The sequence below is a fragment of the Oncorhynchus tshawytscha genome, linkage group LG22, assembly GCF_018296145.1.
Source record: "Oncorhynchus tshawytscha isolate Ot180627B linkage group LG22, Otsh_v2.0, whole genome shotgun sequence".
Classification (NCBI taxonomy): Eukaryota; Metazoa; Chordata; class Actinopteri; order Salmoniformes; family Salmonidae; genus Oncorhynchus; species Oncorhynchus tshawytscha.
Genome location: NC_056450.1, coordinates 16645685 through 16668023, shown reverse-complemented (window position 1 = coordinate 16668023; position 22339 = coordinate 16645685). Strand labels below are relative to the sequence as shown.

The 22339-nt window shown below is 42.0% G+C and overlaps 3 protein-coding genes across 3 annotated transcripts in view; all 3 read right to left on the bottom strand.

Annotated features, from left to right (window-relative positions):
- LOC112221952 (synaptotagmin-2) overlaps nucleotides 1-10106 on the bottom strand; it is a 70927-nt gene extending 60821 nt beyond the window's left edge. The window contains exon 1 of the mRNA XM_024384425.2: nucleotides 9836-10106. The gene's annotated coding sequence lies outside the window, so the exon portion shown is untranslated. The remainder of the gene's footprint in view (nucleotides 1-9835) is intronic.
- A 1365-nt stretch (nucleotides 10107-11471) lies between these two features.
- oard1 (O-acyl-ADP-ribose deacylase 1) lies at nucleotides 11472-13866 on the bottom strand. Its single transcript, XM_024383585.2, has 6 exons — nucleotides 13720-13866; nucleotides 13494-13556; nucleotides 12719-12884; nucleotides 12492-12550; nucleotides 12292-12404; nucleotides 11472-12176 (listed from the first exon to the last, which is right to left on the bottom strand). Exons 2-6 carry the CDS (start codon nucleotides 13539-13541, stop codon nucleotides 12041-12043), a joined length of 522 nt encoding a protein of 173 aa, XP_024239353.1. The 5' UTR covers nucleotides 13542-13556; nucleotides 13720-13866; the 3' UTR covers nucleotides 11472-12040.
- Nucleotides 13867-14944: 1078 nt separating this feature from the next.
- Nucleotides 14945-17118, bottom strand: guca1b (guanylate cyclase activator 1B). Its single transcript, XM_024383584.2, has 4 exons — nucleotides 16552-17118; nucleotides 16237-16386; nucleotides 16001-16115; nucleotides 14945-15695 (listed from the first exon to the last, which is right to left on the bottom strand). The coding sequence occupies exons 1-4, from the start codon at nucleotides 16753-16755 to the stop codon at nucleotides 15544-15546; spliced, it is 621 nt and encodes a 206-aa protein (XP_024239352.1). The 5' UTR covers nucleotides 16756-17118; the 3' UTR covers nucleotides 14945-15543.
- Between the last annotated feature and the right edge of the window lie 5221 nt (nucleotides 17119-22339).

Here is a 22339-nt window from a genome sequence, read left to right as displayed (position 1 = left end):
ATCTGTTTGGCCAATCAAATAGGTAAACCACAGTACTAGAGCTAGCTAAATAGAAATATATAATATAAAGGGGATGGTTTTTAATGTGAGGTGATAACATAATTTGGTCAATACAGTGTAGTAACAATATTTCTGAGAAGATATTGAATTAGTTAGGTCTAGTAGCTTCTCTGAACTGGCAAAAACATCACTCCCGCATTCTTAATGTCAGATGGTCAGTTTTCCCAGTACTGCTGGGAGATGGCAACTCTGTTTTTGCACTGTAAAGAAAGGCCCCTGGGAGTGGAATTAAAACTGAGCCAGAATATGTCTCTTCGTTTTTTTGATTTTGGTGGACAGAAGATGTAAATAAACATTGTTTATGTTTAATGGTGTAACACTTGCTTGGAGCGTGTATATGGAGAGAGCTTAAAATCAGAATGTATGCCAAATGCCCTTTTGAAGAAACATCCATGCAGAACATGAATGGGAAACCAGAAGCATGACAACTTTATGATCCCATCACCCTAAAGCCTTCCGCGTGCTTTGGTTCGGCTGGGGGCCTAGTGTGCTCGCATAGTCCCTTAAAAGACATTCACTTGAAAGACGAGAAAATGCAGCAATAGTACTGTTTCTCCATCTTGAGACGCTGTAGCCAGCATACACTCCCTCAAAATAGTCCGAATTAATCTAAGTTTACTCAAGAAATCTGTCATTCATTTTGAAGTTTTTGCCGAGGAGATCTTAGTCGCACAATTTGATATTAACTAAGATGTTTGGTGTGGTATTTCCCAAGTGAAAAAATGTGCATGAAAATTAGTTGTCTATCTTTGAATGACAACAAACACTTAATTGAAGAATCAATACTGTTGACCAATGAAGGGGTGTAGACTTCGGCATGTCTCGAGCAAAAAATGTGCGTACACGAATAGCCTTTCGGAAGACCAAAACGTCATAATATATGCACAAACTGATCGGAACTGTTTCGGATGAGAAGCATGCGGATGCCTTAAAGCTCCCATACTGTAGCAGCCTACAAATCACCCATAAGGTGCAGGAGAGAGGATTTTGGTAATTAGGTATGGAAAGGAAAGTCATGAGCATGGATTTGAGATAAACACTTACCTTTCTGGAGGGACCACACCTCTGTGCTTGATATCAGCTTTGCACTGCTGCAGTGGGTATACAGGGTAATTTGTTTTGTAATTTAAGTCTGATCTGGTGGCTCTCAGGAGACGGGAATGAGATTGCAAACATTACAAGCTCCCCAGCTGTGCTTTGGGAGATTCAGGGCCGACACGGGGTGCATTTCAAATGCCTTTGTGTTCTTCCTCAGCTCCCATTATTTTTTTTACCTCAACCTACAAACAGACGTTGGCAGCCAGATCTTAAAGGAAACTATGACAGTTCTTACTTAGCAATTTCTATCACAATGTTACCTGTGATTAGAAAACTGGACAGACATGAAAGGGCTCTTTGATTGTGTTTTTTTAAGGAGCAACAAAATCACAGGAAACATTCAACAAATACATAAATTGGATTTCAGAGTGTATTAAACTATAGTTTTATAGAGACACTACACCTGCGCAGCCACATGCAGTATCTCAGAGCAGTGAAGACTCACTGAGGATTTAGCAAGTTACAGTGCATTAGAATGGATGAGATGGGGGGAACCACAGTGATGGGTAGGTGAGGTGACAGAGGTGCTCCCAGGTGGTATGACACGGGTGAAGAAATGGGCCAGATTATACAATCACCAGTGACAGCAGAGTCACAGTGGGGAGCCAGCTCTGACAGGGATAGTGACCTACTGTAAACTCCAAAAACACACCACCATCTTCTTGGCCAAGACCTGCCACACACACGCACAGACACACATGCCCTCCCACAGGCACGCACACTATTACTCTCACACACAAACGCACCCACACAAATATATACACGCACCGCTCACATTGCTTGTGTGAAACTGCAGTGTGGAATGCATGACTGATCTGGCAGAAAGTCTCCTCTGCAGGGAAACAGTGGTTATAAATAAAACCGAGGAGAGGAGGCTTTGGAAGCTTTTATTGCACACTCCTCACAGAGAGAGGAAGGGAAGGAGGCTTCATAAAAAGGGTCTCGCGTATACTTACATAACACTCAAGGTCCCTGTCACCATCTCAAGAACAACATTTTAAAAGGGGAGGATTAGCCTCGACGAAGGTCCCAACACATCAGTGAAACACCCATAGTATCATGCCCCCGTTGGATCTGTATGTTATCACCAGACGGGTCAAATAATAAGAAAGCATTTTACAGCAAATTGGCTGATTATGAACAGACTGAGTCAGAGAAAGAGGGCCATGCAAAGAAAAGTAGTGTGTTCTGGCACGCAGTATAGTGGAAGGTGATTGGATAATAGGGGCCAAGAGAACAGATGGGACAGGAACACAGAGAATAACAGAGCAGAGCAGAGCTGGACCAAACAGCTGAGGGTGCTTCCTCTGAATATGCATCCCCTCTTACCTTCACTCCCTGGCCCTGCTCCCTGCTCCCTACTCCAAGCAGTTTTGCGTCTCTCTGACTGACTGTCTGATAGAAATAGAAACACATTGGGTCCTGTGCCCTATTTGCTTTTGCATGAAAATATGTCCAGAGCTCAGGATGCCTTCTGAACAGAGATTTCACACAAGAATAGGCTGGCTCCGTTCCAGCAGCATTACTGTCTCTACCGCTCATTATATTCTTCACACCGGAGGTCTGTCTTTTGCTCCTCCCTTTTCTCCTCCCCCTCTGGATTAATTATGCAGCTCAATGCAGCACTCTGAGTCCCGGCTGCAGCTTGCTGGCTCACCCCCACTCTCCCCTACACACCGCAACTACATTATACTACATCCTCTCGTCTCTCCCTTTCTATCTCACACTCTGTCACTCTCTTGCTTTATCACACACACTCTCATTCTCTCCGTTTGCCTCTGTCTCTATCTCGCTATCTCTCTTTTTTCTTTCTTGAATTTTTCCTTGCGTCGTGACCAAGGCTGGGACATTCGTCGGTGCAAGAATGCCAACACACACTCACTGATGGCACACAACACACACATCACAGTGCTTGCTCTAAGCGCCATTGTGCGGGTAGCAAGACATGCCATGTAAGACTCATGCTATCTCGATCACTCATTTGTCAGGCTATAAGAACATTTCTGATACTGGCATCATGGCATTTATCATATTAATGTTATGTGTTGTCATAGACATGTTAATTTATTGTAGCGGATGCTCTAAAAACCATGGATTGGCGACTAGCGGCATGCAGCCCTTTTGTCGGATGGCGGATCAATTGACAACGTCTAAACATTTTCAAAATGTTGGTTAGGGCCCCAAAAGGGCTCTGACTATATGTATGGATGTGGGTACGCAGACCCGCGAGCCACTGCGCCCCCCCCCATGATGAGTTCAGAGCCACCCCCATCAAATTTGTGCATCCCTGCTCTAAACACACAAAGATTAGAAAAGCAGCAATCACACACATGGTTAGCCCAAACATAATTGGACCAAGAGAACCCTCTATTCTAATTCTTTGCTGTCCAATGTATTTGTGGACTGACTGGGAAGAGTCCACTCTATTAAAAGAAAGGCCTTTGAAATACAGGGGATGAAACAAGTGTTATACAAACTACACTACATCACCAAGTTAAATCATTCATTTCCAGCACAGGGTAGACTTTTCCAGAAACAAATGTCCAACCTAGGATGTGTTCAGCCCTGCTTGTTTGCTCTTTGCAATGAACACTGAGTGTACAAAATATTAGGAACACCTGCTCTTTCCATGACATAGACTGACCAGGTGAATCCAGGTGAAAGCTATGATCCCTTATTGATGTTACTTGTTAAATACACTTCAAACAGTGTAGATGAAGGGGAGAAGACAGGTTAAAGAAGGATTTTTAAGACTTGAGACGTGGATTGTGTATGTGTGCCATTCAGACGGTGAACGGGCAAGACAAAAGATTTAAGTCCCTTTGAACGGGGTATGGTAGCAGGTGCCAGGCGCACCGGTTTGAGTGTGTCAAGAACTGCAACACAGCTGGATTTTCATGCTCAACAGTTTCCTGTGTGTATCAAGTATGGTCCACCACCCAAAGGACACCAGCCAACTTGACACAACTGTGGGAAGCATTGGAGCCAACATGGGCCAGTATCCCTGTGGAACACTTTTGACACCTTGCAGTGTCCATGCCATGACGAATTGAGTCTGTTCTGAGGCCAAAAGGGGTTGCAACTCAATATTAGGAAGGTGTTCCTAATGATTTGTACACTCAATGTGAATCTGAGGTAACAGGTAAACAATGGGCTGAAATGAGAAGTTTAGCATGGTGTGCTGTGGGGAAACAAACTTCAGAGTCCAAACACTCACCCAGCTGGGCATAGCGGACTCAAGCCCGCTTCAAATAGAGGAACACTGATTGAACATCAAACCCCTCAGGGGAACTAATAAATCTAAACAACACCAAATACACAGTCAGTCAGCTACTTCAGCATTAGATCAACATGATAGTAACGAAGATCAAATACAGCAGATAAGCCTCTCATGCCTCAGCCACTGCCCCAAAGGCAGACAGTGGAATGGAAACATAACTGTTTGAGGAAGCAGAAATAACTTGGATCTTCAATTTCCTAGATTAGCACTGTCCTGTATCTCAACCGTGTGTCTAGTAGTTTTCTGGACAAGGCATCCCATAGTTAGGCTTAACCTGTTTGATTCAAAATGCATTAGTGTCTAGAATGGAAAGTTGACCACTGGGCTCGGTGTAAACAGAACTAAAAAGCCAAGTGAACAAAGCACATCAACAACGCATCAGACTGCTATGAGACAAACACAAATGATTTCTGGTCATGTGTTTGCCTTTCCATTGTTGTCATTTCAACATGTCCCATAAGGGAGCTGGCTTTATTTGCCAGGGCATTAGGCTAGCCTACCCAGGAACAAAAGCATGTGATGTGTGCAAATGCTCCTAATGGGAGAAACATAGAGGTGGGAGAAAGATTATGTACCATACAGCAGTACTGGGGTTATTGGCCACATTTGGCATGGTCTGATATGGTTACAGTATGCTTGTACAGTGAAATAAATTACAATCCCATGACTACCAGGTCAAATTGGGCAGAACTGAATGTGCAGTATTTCTAGGTTTATATAATCCAGGAAAGCCTTAACATGAGATGAATTGCCCTGTATTGTCCATTCAACTCTTTGCTCTGAACATTCTATAGCACACTTCAAGTACCCCAGAATCAGCATAACAGAAAGACATATCAGGTCAAGTGGAAAGAACAATTGTGTTCCTGCTTTTTTGGTTGCTGTGCTGTTCGTCAGCAGGCAGGCAGCCCTCTATGTCACTCTGCTGCAGGGGTCTTTTCAGTGCATGGAACCGGATGGCAAGAACACAGCGGGGGCTGGGCACTGCAATGTGCTGCAGTGCTCCAAGCTTTGTACCGCACACCCACTCGCTCTCTCTCTCCCTCATATACTTCCGCTCCGCTCTTTCCTCTCATCATCTGTCTCCCTTATTCTCCATCTCTTTTCACTTTCCTTTCACGTCCCCTTCCTCTCCCATCTTTTTTCTTTTCATCCTAATAATCCCCTCTATTTCTGTCTTTCCTCCATCACTCACTTTCTATCCTCTATTCTCATGCTCACTTTGAGCACACATTTCCCCGGGGTGTGTGATGAGGTGCCCTGGTCTTGGTTGCTAGCAATGCACAACTATACTGTTCTCTCCTCTCCTCCCGCACGCAACTGTATTTTTCAGGGTGACACTTCATCAAGGAGAGAATGTTCACCTTAATCATTTGATATGTCCTCTATTTTCCTCTACTGTCTCCTGTATTCTTTCTCAGTGGTAGCAATACATAAGGGCTGGATAACTTCTGTGAATATTCATTGTGCTCTTCTGCATATCATTTTATCCATTCAAAGCCTTATATTTTCTCATTATAAAGCTCTGGCTCCATTTCAGTCCATTCATTTCGTCTCTGTAGTTGTTTTAATGTAATGTAGTTTGGTTTGGTGGAATGCTCACAGTGCAGAATTGGCTGACATGCGGAGCTAAGCACTATGCTAACTGTGGTGTCAGGGTGACAGCAGTGTTGGCTCCGCTATATCGCCTTCGCCATCAGTAACAGGGGCGCACTAAACATCACGTGTCACATAATCTGGGACAGGGGGTGTCACACCGAGAGGATGAGCAATGACAAGACTCCTGACACTTCTGCTGATCTGCCTCTTCCTGAGGTGCTATTCACTCAATGGGTACAATGGATTGTATACCTGCAGAGGTGAACCTAATGATCTATTAACCCAAAAGTCCAAAGCTTCTAAAAGAATGAACACAATGTCTCAATTCAAAACAATGGAATTCAAATGTTTTAAATGAGACTTATTTCTCATTCCCTTCAATGACCTGATGGTAACAAAAACATTCAAATCTCTTTTGTTACAGTGCATTCGGAAAGTATTCAGACCCCTTCCCTTTTTCCGCATTTTGTTACGTTATAGCCTTATTCTAAAATGGATTCGAAAAAAATGTATGTCATCAATCAGCACACAATACTATGACAGAAGCGAAAACAGCTTTAGACATTTTTGTAAATGCATTAAAAATAAAAAACAGAAACACAATATTACATTAGTATTCAGACCCTTTGCAATGAGACTCGAAATTCAGCTTAGGTGCATCCTGTTTCCATTGATCATCTTTGAGATGTTTCTACGACGTGATTGGAGTCCATCTATGGTAAATTCAATTGATTGGACATGATATGTCTATATAAGGTCCCACAGTTGACAGTGCATGTCAGAGCAAAAACTAAGCCATGAGGTCAAAAGAATTGTCCGTAGAGCTCCGAGACAGGATTGTGTCGAGGCACAGCTCTGGGGAAGACAATGCAGGGGTGGCTTCGGGATAAGTCTCTGAATGTCCTTGAGTGACCCAGCCAGAGCACGGACTTGAACCCGAACTAACATCTCTAGAGAGACCTGAAAAAAGCTGTGCAGGTACCATTCTCCATCCAACCTGACAGAGCTTGAGAGGATCTGCAAAGAAGAATGGGAGTAACTCCCCAAATACAGGTGTGCCAAGCTTGTAGCGTCATACCTAAGAAGACTCAAGGCTGTAATCACTGCCAAAAGGTGCTTCAACAAAGTAATGAGTAAAGGGTCTGAATACTTATGTAAATGTGATATTTCGGTTTTAATTTTTTCATAGATGTGCAAAAATTTCTAAAAATCTGTTTTTGCTTTGTCATTATGGGGTATTCTGTGAAGATGGATGAAATTGTTTTTTTCCCCATCAATTTCAGAAAAGGGCTGTAAACGTAGCAAAATGTGGAAAAAGTCAAGGGGTCTGAATACTTTCCGAATGCATTGTATATCACAGGACATGTCTGATATTTCATGACCTTATTCATGATCTGTCTCTTTCATAGGAGTGATTGGATAGTAAAGTGCCATACTATTTCATTCAACAGTCAGGTTCCATCCTTCAGCTGCTGTTATTCGTCCTCTGACTGAAGACCACACTGATTCCAGTCCTTCCACTAGCTGTTCTATCCTGATTACAATACTCAAATGATTTTAGCCAACAGCGAGATATCCACTGTTTCAAATCCCGCTATGCTATGGGCTCCTTCAGACTTCAGTGGTTCTCAACTTCTCACAATTTCAGTCTTATAGAGGACAGCAGCTAATACTTGGACACAGTGAGGGGTGTCACTGCAGCGTTGCTATTAGCAGCTGGGTTTTCTCAGCAGTGCTATCTCAGTGTCTTCCTCGGCGTGATGTCTCTACCCTGCTGGGAGTCTCTCAACCTCATCCCCAGGATAATGTGAAGAGGAACAGTCTTCCATAATTCCATGGATGTCAATGGTCATTAAAGTGGTGTTGGCATAATCATTTACCTCATCTGAAAAATATACATTAGTTCATAAATTACTAATTTTCCAGAATGCAAAATCTAAGCCTATTATGAATAGTTTGGTCATTTTTGAAAAATGTATGTTAAACTCACTGAGTCTAGGCTACGCAGTGGTAGGCCTACTCCAGAATCAGCATGGTTTCCATTTGAATATGATTGTTCTGGCTGTGTTTTAATGTGTGATTCATTGTGGCCACTTGCAAGCACAGGAACGGATGTGATAGTTGCTGAAGTCGCTCACATAATTGGGGAAGTACTACTCATCGTCTATCACTATGGTACTAGATGGCAGTGCTACAGTGTGTGTGGTGTGGTGTAAAACAAAACGTTGGTTTGAAATATTGAGGATGGGACACACTAAAATAGCTTTGCAGTCTCTCAGAGAAAGAGCTACCATGCTCACAAAAGGCAGAGAGACTGATGAATAATAAAGTGTGCTTCTCCCTTTCTGGTCCACAACTGCCACGGTATAGTGGATATGCTCACAAAGCTGCTATCGTGTCTCTGGGAGATTGGGTCAGACTACGACAGAGCAAGGATCTAAGGGTCAGCAGCTCTGGTCAGGAAAGGATGGGTCCCCAACCCTCCCTAGCTTTCCTCCTGTCCTGCCTACTGAGAGGGAGTATCCTTTTCAATGACAGAAAGAGGACATGGTCTGTAAATCCTTTACAAACACAGATTCTTCACACTACTCTCCCAAACGAATACTGAACCTGGTTTCCAGACTGAGTAAATAGCCTACAACTGTGGAGAGCAGAACTTCCCCTAAAAATAAACAGAAAATCATTAAAAGATCATCTTCACTCATTTTACAGTACTATCTTATTCACGTCGCAAATCTTTTAGATAGGCTACAGATGAAAGAAACAGCTCCTACTGCTGGCCGCTGTAGATTAGTCAAACAGAAAAATGTCAAGGTCATAATCACATCAAATGACATCACGATGAGCAAAATACAAAAGTGTAAATACACCTCAAATAAGTCGCAAGAAAATATATTTGTATATTGAAAATACCCCATCTGTCTGTTAGATTGCGTTATCTGTCCAGTAGCCCTTCATAAAATCTTTAAAATGCCCTTAGCCTTCACTTTCCTCTGCGGGTCCTACTGTGTGACCACTGAGGGGTGAGAGAAAAACTCTCCTCTTTCCATGGAAGGAGATTCCTCCAGCCCTGCATACCCTCTCTGTGAGATAGTTCACTGGGGCAGCAGGCACAGACTGAGCCCTAGTGAACGATCAAGTTCTCTACACACCATTTCGAATTAAGACAGATCAATCTCTACACACCATTCCTAATGCACGTGTTATCTAAGCAACCTAAATGCATGCATCATATTCCATTATATCCTTATTCACATACAGCTGCACACAAAATGAGAGTCCACACATAGGAGTGCGCACATCGTCACCTTTTGGGATTATCATTATGCAGTACATTTGTTTCACCGTGAAATGATGCACCTGTCCACCTGACCTCTCATTTGAACCATCAACGTCAAACTTCAAAAATGTTTTTTTTAAAAACTTTTTTTTAATGCCTCGTCCCAAGAAACTTCAAGTTTGCTCTGAATTCACAAAACTGCATGGTTATGTTAAGTCCCCCTGCCCCATGTCAGCAAGATGCTGGGGTCTGGGGAAGCTCCACTATCTATGGACTGAAATGGGATACTGCTGCACTTGACAACCGTGTGCACAGAGAGTAACTTGGCTTGGAGCATCAGAGTCCCGCTCAAGCCTTCTCTCTCCTTCCCTGTCAAGTCTCAATTATGTAAACATTTAAAAATAAAAAAATCTCTAAATGAATGATCAATTAATTAGCTCCAATATGGCATTATAATTATATCAGGAAAAAAAAGAACTTCAAAAGCATCCCACCAGCAGATGTGAAAAGCAGTTTACCTTGTGTGCTGGGTCTCTTCCTCCTCAGGGCAAATGTCTCTAGCAGCTTCAGGGCACTGAGATAGAAAAAAAGAGAATGAATATTCCTTCAAGAATTACTTTCTCTTATTTCCAGTGTTAGAATAATGGACTAGTGCATAGTTCTAGAACACTGTGGACTCTTGCCTCACATCCACACACACCCTAATGGATTACTACAGTAAATTAATATAAATCAGCTCCGGGGAGGGATAAAAACTACACACACACACAGCAGTTTTTTCTTCACTCGTTCTGCTGTTTTTTTTTAATGCTGTATCAGCCTGTATCGCCACCTCATTGGCTGAGCTGCTCTTCAATAACATAAGCGATGTGCTTTAATTGGGAGGGGGCAGTTTCACGGTGCATCAGGACCCCTCCCCCAAGCTCTTCTTTTCTCTAAAGTGGACAAGAGTGCCGAGCTCTACAGATTCATACACAGAGCGTAAAAAAGAAGGGAAGGGAAGATGGACATGAGAGAAACAGAGTGAGTGTTAGGAGGGAGAACTAAGGACAGTAGCAAATCAGTGAGCTGCTATAGGACAAACACAGGCAAGCCGAGCTAGGATTCAGTGTATTTCCATGGTTAGGATTTTTGAGACACAAGCAAAGACGACCACTGCATTTCTGCAGTGTGTGATGGACCTATGCAGTACAGTGATGTTCAGGCCAGATAAAAGGGAGACTTCCCAGGGCTCGATGCAGAGTACAGTCTAATCGCTGTGTTAGGGGGATGGGAGGAGGAGGGGGTCAAATGCAGTGATGCCCGAAAGACATCCAGCCAGGAATAGAGGAATCAAGGTAGCCGCAGTGTACCCAGTGACAAATGCATTTCCCTCATGAATTATTGAAGGTGCCCCAGAAGGCATGGGGAGTAGGTGGGGGCAAAGCCAGGCAGCAGACTACTGCTCTGTCTTTTCACTAGAAGACCTGTCAGACTGTACACGGTCTAGCTAACTATTGTACGCTCGCGTTATCATAAACATATTTTGGTTTATAGTCATTGTAAATGGCAAAATATGCTATTCCTTTCAAGTAATGTAACTACAGGCAATCCAGCGAAAGGATGGCTAGTTGTGTGTGCATTCAACTCAAGTTTCATGTTGTAGAGGAGGGCTTGATGCACTGGAGGGCTTAAACATAAAATGGTTCTGTGGGTTTGACTTTGTGGTGTCAGATTCCCTATACCCTTCCCCCACCCTCCCTTACATCTGGCACCGGCATAGTCTTTCAGCTGCTTTTACAGTACGGTACACTCAAGATCAACATTACATCATACAATACCGTGGCCATATCTGCCGCAGCTGCAACCCGCTATGTCTTTTGTGATGGTCATAGCATTAGAATCACATTAAAAGGTAGCGTTCAGAGTCCGCAGCTTCAAGCTTGTGACTCATGAGCAAAGCCTGATGCACAGCCCTAGTCAGTAGATGAAGAGATGGGTATTAGGAATGACTAAATGTATTTGTTCAGATCATCTGTCCTCCTGTATGGTATGACGGGTGATATTGATACATTTAGTCATAAGGTGAACGTGATCGATAGATGACGTAACACCATTTACACTGGACAGTCAATCTAAACATATATACAAATGATAAAGAACCACAGGTTCAGCTAAAAGTATGCAACACATTTGATTTTATTACTGCAAAATAACAATCTAGTTTTCATAAGTCATGCTCATGTAAGGTACTTGTACATTACAGGGTATTTACAGCATATGACAAATCTGTATAGATCACACCACAGAAGCCATGTGGAGAAAACTATAATTGGTGCCCCCATCTGGTGGAGAATAGCTCTACTAAAGGATGATAATTAACATGAAAATATGCACTTGTAATTTCAGAGAACCATCACACACAGGGGTAAAATAAAGATTAGGCGTTAAAGGATATGATTCTTAAAGTAAAGTGCTACATTTTGTGATTTCATTTATTAACTTTTGAAAGTAAACATTTCAGCAAACTTTGCACAGGTGCATAGCCGTATGCTGAGTAAACTTGGCAATTAAAAATACACGCTGTGTCAATCAACACAATATGGTCCGAGTTTTATTTCACACAAAACCCATTGTCATAAGAGTTGAAAAACACAGGCTTAGAGCCTATGACAAAAGGTGATAGAGAATATAACCATAACAAATGTCCCTGAAACATGATTTACTTTGGTTTACAGAAAACATCAATGGAAACTTGGTTTCCCTGTGGGTTTTACAGGGAGAGTATACACAGTGATACTTATATCTGTGGGCTGGAATACCTGCTTAAGCATCTCCTCCACTTTATCCCAACTCAGTCGATCAAGGCCACAGCCGATGCTGTAGAATAGAAGGATAGGAAAAATGGAAGTTGAGTCAGCATACCAACAATATGCTAATTAATTAAATGTCAACATAATGGTGATTTTTTTGTGTAGAATGTATTTATACAAACCGAGGCATTGATATTCCAGTTACTCCATTTTGTAAGCAATGAGACTTCATGTCCTCAAGGCTCTGCCGTAGGTTGTCATAGGTAGGTTTGTGGCTGTATTTTTCTTTTGTAATCTGTAAGAGAGACACACCACAAAAGATCACAAAATAAAAAGGCTTTATATGTTTCAGTTGGTTGGTATATAGCACTAAGCATCTTACCAGGTAGTACACAAAACGCTTGTTTCTTTTCAGTACAGCACATTGCCCTGGCACCTTCTCTGAAGAAAAAAAAACAGTAGACAGTGATCTTGATCAATGACATTGGCTTATGATATATACTATGCCTTCTATCTGTAGTGCGAACTTTGAAGTGAAAATGGCACATCACAAAAGACTTCCATAGCATGCAGAGTGCATAATAACAAACATGAATACACAGGACTCACTCTGTTTCTTCAGCTCATCTACTCCACTAAATTGTTTCTTGAATTTGACAGCGATGCCAGCCCCCATGCGACAGTCCTCGCTGATACAATGGGCCAGGACCTCATCTTCACGACAGGAGAACAGGTCCCCCTTCACATGACGCAGCCTCCAGCCGCCTTCTGCATTCTGGCCAAGAGAGGGTAGCATTACACCACAGGACCAGACATCAAGTATATAGATAGCTATACCAAAGAGTTTTCTAACCTCGGTCCTTTACATTTGCGCCAGGTAAGTAAGTTAGCTTGCTAAGTAGGACTGTAACACAATAATATGGGCATTGTTTAAATGCCATTCAATATGGCGGCATTACCTACCAGCTAAAAATTGTGATTTCTAACTAGATTCCGACCATATGCTTGCTTACAGCTGCACTGACAGGATTCCTGTTTAGACGACAACGCGGAGCCAGCACGATAGGAAAACATACCTCACTCCAGGGGAGACAAATGTGTTGTATTCCGAATTGTCCCAACTGCTATACAAATAAGATTGAACGACTTCTAAAACACTAGAAGACGTTCAATCTTCTTGGTGTAACAGTTGGGATAATAGGCCAATTCAGAGTACAATGCATTTCTCATTCCTGGATTGAGGTACATTTTCCGAGCCATTTCTCGCGCTGGCTCTGTGGTTTCAATCTAAACAAGAATCCGGTCAGACCCAGTGCCGCTGTAAGAAAGCGTAGGCTCGAAATCTATTCTGGCTAATTTAGGTGTTTTTATGATGGCCACTTACCTTATATTTGTCAATAGAGCTCACTGGCTCTTCAGATACAGTTGACATTATACGACAGGTAAACTGTAATCAACCAGGTAGAGGGAGGGATAGGCAATTGTTGTTTAAATTAAAGTACATTTGATTATTTGAACCTGCAGTATTAGCCTACACTACAACAAGCACATTTGGCTGACTATTGCATAAGGCTAGCTTTGATGTAATTTTTCTTAATTTAGCAACTTACTGAGCTAGCGTCAAAGTCGTTCAGTTTCTCTTTCAATTTAACCAAGATGTGGACATTATCAGCTAGCAATCGACTTTCTCTTTGTGTCACAGATGGGAATTCGTCCCAGTATATCCAAGGCGAAACTGCTTAAACCAATCCAATCATTTCATATCAAAGGTAGGAGGAGCTAGAGGTCCATTATGCTCGTGCTCCAGTACCTCCACTATCAATATTTATTTTAATTTTAACTAGGCAAGTCAGTTAAGAACAAATTCTTATTTTTTGAAAGAGCCATTAAATGAATAGTGCATTCAGTCAGGGGCCAGGGCTATATAATAGGCTTACATACCATACAATAGGTCAACATGGGTGTTTATTTAATCAGTAATGCCGAGGATTGTGGTATATGGCCAATATACCATGGCTAAGGGCTGTTCTTATGCGCAATGCAGAGTGCCTGGATACAGCCCTTAGCTGTGGTATATTTGCCAAACACTGCAAACCCCCGAAGGTTACCTTATTGCTATTATAAAATGGTTACTAATGTAAGTAGAGAAGTAAAAAATAAATGTTTTGTCATAACAATGGTTTATGGTATGATATACCACAGCTGTCAGCCAATCAGCATTCAAAGCTCGATTCACCCAGTTTATAATTAGCCCTTGATCATCACTCCGTTACATTACATTAGGCCTACACATAAGTCTTTGGATGAAGGCGTCTTCAGTATAGCCGCAACACTCGGTCTGAACATTAACACGCATCACTTGTGGTATGGTTTTGGAAGCATAAGGACCATATCTTTCATATTAGCGAGAAATAATCATTTAAAAGTTAAATTGATACACACCTTTAATTATAAGGTTACGGTTCCCATACAGCCATATTTCCATGTTACAGTGCTTGTTTATGGAAAACCGATAGAAGACAGTGTGGACTACCTGTGCCAATTAGCTGTCTGCATCTCCGAACACCTATGTGGGGAGCCCACAAACGTGTTGTCACTGAAATATTGTTGGCTGTAACTGTTAAAACAGTTTACAGTAAGTGCATGTGTATTTTGCATTTGTTTAATTATTTTAATGTGATATGAAAGTAGAGGGTTTCTAGAACTGTACGGCAATTGAGAATCGATTCACTTTTAGATGGTGCATTTGGCTGTTTTGGCTTCCATAGCCAATTCACCCTTTAAACAGAACATGGAAGGTCCTTGGACTAAGGAGTAACGTTACACTTCTTTTAGTTCAATATTGAGCTAGGTGTTTATTATGCAACTTCATACACATTTACTGTTCAATGAATATGGATTTCAAGTTCAACACACACAAAAAGAGAGGTGGTGCCCTAAAGTTCTAAAAATGCAAAAATGGTGCCAGAAATGTAATAAGACTGCTACCGGTGTACTATATTGTCAGCTCTATTAAAACCTCATCAAGTATAAGCCCCCAAATCGGATGGATGCTTTTTTGTTTACCAGCAAAACATAATTGCAAAATAAACTCTACGATCTGCCTCTGCATGATGTCTTTCAATCATAATGAGATGGAGAAAACTGGTCCCTTTCACTGTAGCCTGCACGTACAAAATGCAATCATGAGTAGTGGAACACACACAACCATCAGGGCAAACAGAAACACATTGATATGTACACATTGGGGATTTAAAAAGAGAATGGTGTGTTTGCTATTTATGGGGAGAGAAGGAGAGTTATTAGAGCAGTGATTTCCTCCTCTGGACAAGAGTCCACAGTCTACGTGGGCATGGTGGTAGTGTCTGCCGGCACAGGACAGCTGAAGCTGCTGGTAGATGGATTCAACTTTTGATTGAAAGTAGTCCAGAAACTTATTGCAGAGGTCCAGCTTCAGAGCTCACTCCAGAGCTCTTACGTCGCCGTTCATTGATCCAGTCCCCAGGGTTGACGTCCATTTGCAGCATCTTCATCACCCACTTGTCTCTCCTGGCCCCGTCAATGAACTCATCCAGAGACAGCTCCCCTGACGGAGGAGAGATAGTTAGCATTACCCATTAACTAGTGAAACCAAAACACACACACCGAAGGAAAAACATTACTCACCCATGGTCCAATTTTCTAAATACTCTGGAATGTGTTACACCCATTAATGACTAAGTCGCTTTGGATAGAAGAGCCTGCTAAATGGCATATACTGTATATGTCTGTGTGTGTTACACACAGTCATAACGGTATGGAAATCACAGTGAGAACCTGCTAAATCATTAAATTATTAAAAGCACAGATCAAACTCAGAGAACAGTAAGGGGGTAAAGAAAACATCCTCACCATCTCCGTTTTCATCCACCAGTTCGAATATTCTGTCAACCACTTGATCTGGGGTCAAGAGGTTACACTCTGAATCCAGTTCTCCATGACAGGCTTTCTTTAGTCGGTAGATGGACTGAGAGAAGATAACATTTTGGAATTATATCCCATATGTATACTGTACATGTCTATAGAAATACTCTATTTTATTTAATCATACACTAATCTTTCAACGACTGGAAAATGTTGGTTGTTACCTCTACAATCTCTAGCAGCTCAGTCTTGTCAATGCAGCCACTTCCATCTTTGTCGTACATTTTAAAAGTCCACTTCAGTTTATGTTCCAACTTGCCCCTCAAGACCAGGTTAAGGGCTGCAACATACTCTAGAAAATCAATTGTGTTGTCCTGCAAAGAGGGGGACAAAATCATAACAGATTGAAATGATACTCATCAATAAATACTGAAATGAAGAGAAAAGGTGTTCAACAGTTATCACTTGAAAGACAACATGTGGACACTGTGGCCCTCAAAGGCCCCCCATCAGATTACTGTAATCTGTATGCTACTCACTCCGTTCTTGTCGAAGGCGCGGAACATATTCTCAATATAATCTGCTGCCTCCTTGTTATTAGTAACACCGAAGAAGCTCTTGAACTCGTGCATATAGAGTGTTCCACTTGGGCACTCCACCACAAACTTCTTATACCACTCCTGCAGCTCTGCAACATCAATTTCCTGGTCTGAGTCACTCTCCTCACTCAGTCGCTGACCCATCACGGAAATAGTAGTCAAATACTTTGAAGAGCCTCTTTAGTTGAAGGTGTCGTCTCATTTTATATTGGACTCCTTAGTTGAAGAGGTTGTCCCTCATGATTTAAAGTTGTCTGTCAGTCAGTGGTGTAGCTCTACTCTTTGGACGCTCCACAACAACAACAACAAAAATTCTTCCAACTATGTCTCCATTACCATCACAACTGCACCGTTTGAATCCATCCACTGTGTCTGTACTATTACTAAAGAAAAATGCTCTGTTTCCATACATAAACAAAAATAGTGCAACAGAAACAGTGAGTTAGTATTACCCCTGGTCTGCCAATGCTGCACTGAGGGTAGAGACTGGGCAAGGACTGTTGTGGATCACATGACACAAGGGATAAGGAATACATACCCACTGTCTGGATCAATTAGTTCATAGTGAGATCATGAGAAGATTTGCCTTTGTCCATCTCCTAAATATTGCTCAAGGGTCAGTATGGGAAATCCTGCCAGTCCAAGGCAAGTGAGCAGCTAGAACTACTGCAACAGACAGGTGCTGAACAAAATAATAGGAATAAAGATGTTTCAAACTGCTAACTGAACTGGTAATGTAGACTACTATTAACCTAAAAGGAAGAGCCGTTGACTTGACATCAGAGTAACAGTGTGACATGAGGAAATTGATCAACCTAAAGAAAAGGAAAAGGACCAGTTTCCCAGACCCAGATTAAGTTTAGTCCTGGACTAAAAGGCACTTTCAATGGAAACTATCAATTGAGATTTTTCTCCCTCCATGGCAAGGTTAAATCTGGGTCCAGGAAACTGGCCCATAATGTCACCTCTGATTCAGAGGGGTTGGGTTAAATGCAGAAGACACATTTCAGTTGAATGCATTCAGTTGTGCAACTGATTACATATCCTCTTTCCCTTCCCTATTCTAGCCAGGGTAGCCAAAATAATGGACAACTGGGAAATTTTACACATGCCCCTAAGCATGATGAGACGTTAATTACTTAATTAACTCAGGAACCACATGTGTGGAAGCACCTGATTTCATTATACTTTGTATCTATAATTTACTCAAGTGTTTCTTTGTTTTGGCAGTTACCTGTACATTGAGTTATATACAGGCAAGACCCAGTAAATTCCCTGGTGAAATATGAAGTCCATGAGCATCATTAAGCAGATCACTTTTGTCAAGGTTTCCCAAAGTCGGTCCTGGGGCCCCCCCCTGAATGCACGTTTAGTTTTTTTTTGCCCTAGCACTACACACAGAGTTGGGTAGGTTACTTTCTAAATGTAATATGTTACAGTTACCTGTCCAAATTTGTAATCCGTAACATAACTTTTGGATAAACCAAACTCAGTAACGCAATCTGATAACATGCAGTTACTTTGATTTACTTTCCCCTTACGAAGCATTAAAAGAAGACAAGCATGTATGTTACCAATTGAACCAGATCTATTGCAGGATAAATCAATGTTAAAGTTTACATAGCTGGCTATATATGGATGTTAAATTTTACTTTATGGGTTGGTTATGTAGGCTTCTTCTAACCCATCGCTTTCTACGACATATAATAATACAATTAAATTATATCGTTACATTATAAAACAAAGTCTATCAGAATTCCAGTCATGTTATACCCCTTGATCTTCAAGAATAGGACTAGGAAATATGGAAGTATAGACCAGCAAAATTGTTTTACCTGCCCATAACCCCAAAAGGACCTATTAGCCAGCCCTACACTGTTGTTTATGATTTTGTTGTCATGGAGGACTGATTGGGCTCATTGATTAGAGTTGAAAAATAAACGCTCCGCTCATGGAATGACATGCTTTGAGCACTACTGAAAAGTCCTATTTACATGTGAAAAATGAATGCCACATGCTGCATTTGCTATAGGCTGATTGTTCAACTTTTTGTTGGTGACACTTTGATAATGTGCAGCTGTTTAAAGGGCAAATCCACAGATGAAACAATAGTAAAACGGTTGCCCTGCCTGAGGGATGAGCCTGGAGAAATTTAACCACTCTCAGATTAATAGACAGAGCTATGGATGGAAAGGCTGGTCATCCATGATATCAAAATTATTGTTTTAACCATGTTATGAGGCTATACATTTACAATGTTTACAAACATTGGAGGAAAACCATCTTATATTTTGGGTTCTTATGGAGTGTGACAGTTGAACTAAGCTCATGAGGCATTTATAAATTATATTCTTCAATAATCAATGGATATACAGTATATATCCAAAAATGGATGTAGCAACTACAGATTGCCCATTTAAGTCTATCAAAAGTGTGCGACTTTGAACGTGTGTCCATTAAGCCTATGGATTCAAAAAATGTATTAGCATGAATTAAATTGAGCAATAAAAGCCCCTCTTTTATTCCATAGGCTGGGATCCGCACTGTGCAGCTGTTACAAGAGCACATTGTTCACTTGGCTGTCGACTGGTTTAAAAAACAATGATTAATAGGCAGCTCAAACTAGTTTAATTCAAACATTATTGGATTCAAATACACAGATTTGTGAACAGCCACCTACAACAACCACAATCCGTAAGGCGTAAATAGTTAAATGAGAGAGCAGCAGTGTGAATCACATCAATGTGCTATGTAGATAACAATAAGTAATATCTGTATCGCCGTAGACTCCACCACTGCAGTCACCCTTACCTCCAAGTGTTTATTCAAATTGGATAATTTTGGGATGCCGACAGCAGCCATACCATTGAAAGACATAGCTTGGACGGTTAGCCTACAAAAGCCTATTCCTGCTTTTTTTCTCGCGATCCATCAAACCCATTTGGTGTGTCATCATAGTGGTCTCTGACTTCTGGTCAGACTCTCTCAGTTCGAACAAATTAAAATTTGCGCCTTTTTGTAAATGCTTATTTGAATGAATTTAGAAAACAGAGAAGTGTCCCAAAACAAAATGTGCAATCCTCCTTTCTGAATTTAAAAGTAATCCTCGAAGTAATCATGTAGTTTTGCAAAAGTATCTGTAATCTGATTACAATGTTTTTCCTTGTAACGTATTACAGTTAACGTTTTTGTGTAATCCGTTACTCTCCAACCCTGACTACACAGCTGACTAAAATAATAAAAACTTTATGAGTTGGTTATTTGAATCAGCTGTGTAGTGCTAGAGCACATTAAGGGGACAAAAATGTATCAATGTCGACTGTATGAGTGTTGCCAAATTAGTGACTTTGTCGCTATATTTAGTGAGTATTCAGACCCCTCTAGTGACACATTTTCAAAAAATCTAGCAACTTTTTCTGGTGTTATTGGAGACTTTTGGAGACTCTGACGTTCAATTCTCAACGAGCAGCGGGTGCTGCGGTGGGCCGCACCCTGTCCCAAAGCGCTCACAGGCGGCCCAATCCTCGCGCAGCAGTCCCTCCCAGCTGCAGTCAGAGCAGGAGATGTTCACCCTTCTGCGACCAGACTGCAAATTAATCACGCATGCGGGAAGCCGCCGCCGGATGTAAATGTAAAATGTTCTTTGTCTAAAATAAATCACTGCACAAAAATAAATCACTTAATTTGACTCACACAGCCTCAGTCACCTACTCACATTGTCCACTGTGTGTGTGCCTCTCTGTGACATAAGCTAAACATCTAGCTAGCTAGCTCATCATGTCTCAGTCTAAACTGTACACTGAAAATTACAGAAAGGAGTGGGAATCAAACCCTGAACTCAAAGGCTGGTTGAAGCCATTATTGATGATACATGGGCATACTGCCTGTATTGTAAGGCTGATTTCTCCGCCAAACTTAGTGATGTAAAAAAACACAACTCAACTCAAAAACACAACTCAAAAACATACTCAAAAGGCAAAGCCTTATAACAGTTCCACCCAAAACAAGCTGCCATGTGATCACATTGGAGAAGCATGTTGAGCTGCTTTCTCACTCCACTGCTGCTACCCACTTCAAAATGCACAGAAATGATTAATGGTGTTCTAGCACCATACTTTCTGAAAAGTTGGTCACAGATGTGGGTGACCAAGGTTTCAGCCTCCTCCTCGATGAGTCCACAGATGCGGGTGACCAAGGTTTCAGCCTCCTCCTCGATGAGTTCACAGATGCGGGTGACCAGGGTTTCAGCCTCCTCCTCGATGAGTCCACAGATGTGTTTCTAAGTACCTGGGGGTTGTGATAAGGTACTTTAGTGACACCAGGCAGACAATTGTATCAACATTTCTGGGGCTTGTTGAGTTGGAGGGAGGAGATGCCAAATCTATAGCCCGTGCTGTTGTGGCTTTCCTTGAGAAGTGTTGTATTAAAAAAGAGAAACTCCTGACAATGCCTCTGTTATGACGGGGATTAACAATGGGTTCCATAAAGTGCTGGAGGAGGAGTATGGCCTCAAATATCTGGTTCTTATTCGCTGTGTGCCACTCTGCACATGCTGTAAGTCATGCTTCCAATGACACCATCCCCCGTAGTGAGGAGTACTTGGTACGAGAGACTTATAACTGGTTTTCAGTGTCTCCAAAGCGCAGGGAGGCCTACAAGGCCATATGAGACCATCAACTGTGGGGAGAAACCTTTACAGATAACCAAGGTGTGTGCCACATGTTGGCTCCTCATTGAAAACGCAGTTTCATGCATTTTGGACCAATGGGAGGAGCTTAGGCTGCATTTCTCAGTCACCAAGTCCAGTGAACACTGCTACATGGCTGAGGTTTTATACTCCATGTACAGTGAGCCTCAAAACATATTGTATATGACCTTTTTGAAGTCAGTGCTGGGTGAGGTACAGTAGTGCTGGGTGAGGTACAGTAGTGCTGGGTGAGGTACAGTAGTGCTGGGTGAGGTACAGTAGTGCTGGGTGAGGTACAGTAGTGCTGGGTGAGTGTTGGGTGAGGTACAGTAGTGCTGGGTGAGGTACAGTAGTGCTGGGTGAGGTACAGTAGTGAGTGCTGGGTGAGGTACAGTAGTGAGTGCTGGGTGAGGTACAGTAGTGCTGGGTGAGGTGCAGTAGTGCTGGGTGAGGTACAGTAGTGCTGGGTGAGGTACAGTAGTGCTGGGTGAGGTAGAGTGGGCCATCAAGGCTTTTGAGGGAGAGCAAGTAGATCCTCTTAAGCTACTTGACAGCTTGGTTAGCCTGATCAAGTCTGTGAGCAGCAGGGTGCTGAATCCACTGGCAAATGTTGATGTACTCAAAGGGCCAATAGATGGATGCATCAGTCCCAACCTGACCTGAGGATGAAAATAATGTCCGAAAGCGGTGTGTAGCCTTCACCATCTCCCTCACTAATGAGTTGAGGGTGAGACTGCCGGACAACATCGAAGCATTGCAGTACATGTTAGTTTTATTTTTTTATTTTTATGTATTTATTTTTTATTTTACCCCTTTTTCTCCCCAATTTCGTGGTATCCAATTGTTTAGTAGTACTATCTTGTCTCATCGCTACAATTCCCGTACGGGCTCAGGAGACGAAGGTTGAAAGTCATGCGTCCTCCGATACACAACCCAACCAAGCCGCACTGCTTCTTAACACAGCGCGCATCCAACCCGGAAGCCAGCCGCACCAATGTGTCAGAGGAAACACTGTGCACCTGGCAACCTTGGTTAGCGCGC